The sequence below is a fragment of the Apaloderma vittatum genome, unplaced genomic scaffold (assembly GCF_000703405.1).
Source record: "Apaloderma vittatum isolate BGI_N311 unplaced genomic scaffold, ASM70340v1 scaffold6413, whole genome shotgun sequence".
NCBI lineage: Eukaryota > Metazoa > Chordata > Aves > Trogoniformes > Trogonidae > Apaloderma > Apaloderma vittatum.
The window spans coordinates 16,717-19,707 of record NW_009708479.1 but is presented as its reverse complement, the minus strand read 5'-3'; the positions used below and the strand labels follow the sequence as shown (position 1 = coordinate 19,707).

Below are 2,991 nucleotides of genomic sequence, written 5' to 3'. Positions count from 1 at the left end.
TGAGTGCCCCGGGACTGTTTCTGCTTTGCCTGGTGCTTGGCTTAAAGGAAATAATGAGCTACGGGTTCTGGTGCCCCATCCTTTAAGCCTCCCTGTGCTGACTGCGCTTCCAGGCTGCTGCAGCACTTGTGTCTTCCTGGCGCTGCCTGCTTCCCTTCACCGCTTCCCCGCCGAGGAGCGACGTGCGCACCTCTTGCTTGCCTGAGCACTGACGGGCCCAGCCCTTGTCCTGGGCTGCTTTTAGGCCTGCTGACATGAAGAAGGCCCTTTCTCTCATGCCCAGTCTGTAGAAGGAACTTTATTTAGATGCATGTAAAGGGGTTAGTAGAGAGATGCTGTCCTTGATACACCAGCCAGGTTAAGAAGTGACCCAACTGGCTGCTGCATGGGCCATCCAGCCAGCAGACAGGGTGACTGTCTCTTCCGTCACCCGGACGGTGAGCCGTCTCTTCCAGGATGACTAAAGCCTTGCTGGAGAAGGATGGCGTGAACTGGCGCCAGAAGCTCCCGCCAATCCCCACAGTCCCCGTTTCTGCCCAGATGAGGTGGAGCGTTCCTTCTGCTGGAGCCTCTGGGGCAAATGCTCCTGCTGCAACTGCACCAAGGGGAAAACCAGGTGAGAGCGTGCCCATGAGCCGGGCACAGAGCCCTGTAGCTCAGAAGGGTGAGGAACAAGACAGCTGCCATGCCTGCTTGGCGTGTCTGCGGCTGGGGCTGAGGCCTGGAGAAACCTGGGCCTGGTTCTGCCACAGCCTTATTTTGGTTGATTCTGGGCCCTTTGATGTCTCTGTGTCTCACCTTTGACACAGGGATATTTGCCTTCTGAGAGGCTGCGCTGATGTTGTCGGTTTTATAGCCTTCTGTATTCTTTCACGCTGTTTCTAGACCAGGCTGCTGCTGGCACAGAGAGAGCTCGAAAACTGAAGGAAGAAGGAAATGAACTTGTAAAGAAAGGAAACCATAAAAAAGCAGTTGAGAAGTACAGTGAGAGTTTAAAGCTCAGCCAGGATTGTGCGACTTACACCAACAGGTACTACTAAACTCTTTGCCCAGCTATTTCTTGGCCCTCTGTACAAGCCACTGTGGGACTTCTGACAGAGCTATCTAATGTTTGCTCCCAAACAAATGAATAAAACAAAAACATCCACTCATGTTCACCCCAAGTGCAGTCTTCCCTGTAGTTTGTATAATGTTCTTTGATCAGGTACTGCAAAAGCCCTTGGAGACGCTCAGCTTAGGGCTGCTAAGGGATTTCTCCCTTGAATGCTTGTCTGCCAGGGCTGTGGTATTTTGAGTAGTGTCTGCTGCCCCACAAACCCCGAACTGCAGACTGCTGTACTTACAGACTCAAAGGACTTCTAAGGCAGCTGCAGCAAGCAGGGTGTATTTTGGACTGATATAGATAGGAACCCGCATCCTTGAAACGTAGCGGTTTAGCTTTAGAGTAGGTTGCTTTAAAAATCCTCTCCTTTCTTCATACTGAAAAACTGTTTCCTTTTTTCCCTCCTTTTAACTGAAACAAACTTGAGCTCAGGAAGTAAGATGACATAACGTCACAAGGATAAAGAGTGGCTTTGGAGCCCAGCTTTGTGCTGCACTGGGGTTGGCTGAGATCGGCTCCTTACGTTGCAGCACACGTGCTGCCTTTAGCCAAGGGTCTCTAAGCAGGGATCTGTGTTGCAGAGCTCTCTGCTACCTGACTCTGAAGCGATACCAGGACGCAGTACAGGACTGCACAGAAGCTCTGAGATTAGATCCTAAAAACGTCAAGGCACTCTACAGACGTGCTCAAGCGTTTAAAGAACTGAAGGTAAGTTGGGGGTTTTTGAACAGTTTTAGGGTAGGACTAGAAGCCTGCTCCTGCGTGATCAAGGCCAGAGATGCCCTTCAGAACTTGTTTCTGTGCTAGACAACATCTGCAATCAGGTAGCCAAGAACCTGCATAGACTGAGGGGGAATTTTCTTTTGCATAGCTATTTGCTGTTTGCATCTCGGGAGTTTCTCAGCTCTGGGTCCTGTTTCTAGAGATGCTGTGAGTAGCTACATGAGCTTTATCTTCTTCTGTCTGGTGAGAGATTCTGTAGGCAATACTAGATGACATATTGCTTTTGTGTTGGACTTGGAACCCACTTAAGTGCTGAAGTTGTCTGATTTAAGTGTGTTGTAGAACAGCTACCTCAGTGCTTATGCAATTACAGTCACAGGCCTTTGCCTCGGTTGCTGGATAGTAATTCTGCAGCCTTAGACTGCATTTTGAATGCACTAACTTCAAAAACATTCTCCTTGTAGGATTACAAATCAAGTATTGCCGATATCAAGAACTTGTTGAAAACTGAACCAAAGAACACAGCTGCACTGAGATTACTGCAAGAACTGAAGAGAGCCTAGGGTAATCAAGCAACAAGGAAAGCCTCGTTTTCCACTGCAGAAGAAAGCTTCTTCCCTTGTTCCAGGGACCAGTCTTAATGCAGGGTCGGTACTGAAATCTATCTTCTGCTGCTGCGGAGATGTAACAGGTTCTGTGCCAGCACAATGAATGCTCGGACACACAATCTGTATCAAACTCTGTTATCTGGCTCTAAGATCGTTCAAAGTTTTAATGCCCCTCCCTGAGAGGCATATAGTTTAGTTTCTCTGGTTGAAGTCAACTTGCCTGTAACTATTGGCTCTTTCTATGTTGCCTAAGATGAATGTGCAGTGGCTATTCTCCTCCTGAACAGCTGCAAACAGCTTTTTTTTTGTGTGTGTGTGTGTGTGTGTCCTTATTCAGGTGACAATTTTGCTGCATTTGTGCAGCTATTAATCAAGTAAGGTTGCTGCAGGAACTGCTGCAGCTGCCCTAGCACCACTAGTACCATTCTTGTAACAGAGGCACAGTTACTTGCACAGGGCCGAGCTTGTTCCCGCTCCCACTTGATGCCTCCTGGCCCTCAGCTGAGTTTCTGCTGCTTAGTGTGGCTGAGCAGATGTTTGCAGTAGCAGCTTTCTTTT

The 2,991-nt window shown here is 48.7% G+C and overlaps 1 protein-coding gene across 1 annotated transcript; it reads left to right on the top strand.

The window, feature by feature from the left end:
* Window positions 1–455: 455 nt before the first annotated feature.
* TOMM34 (translocase of outer mitochondrial membrane 34) lies at window positions 456–2,388 on the top strand (the record flags this gene model as incomplete). Its single annotated transcript, XM_009866564.1, has 4 exons — window positions 456–616; window positions 886–1,030; window positions 1,684–1,810; window positions 2,290–2,388. Coding segments are annotated over 4 exons (532 nt in total), but the record flags the coding sequence as incomplete, so codon positions are not given.
* Window positions 2,389–2,991: the final 603 nt, after the last annotated feature.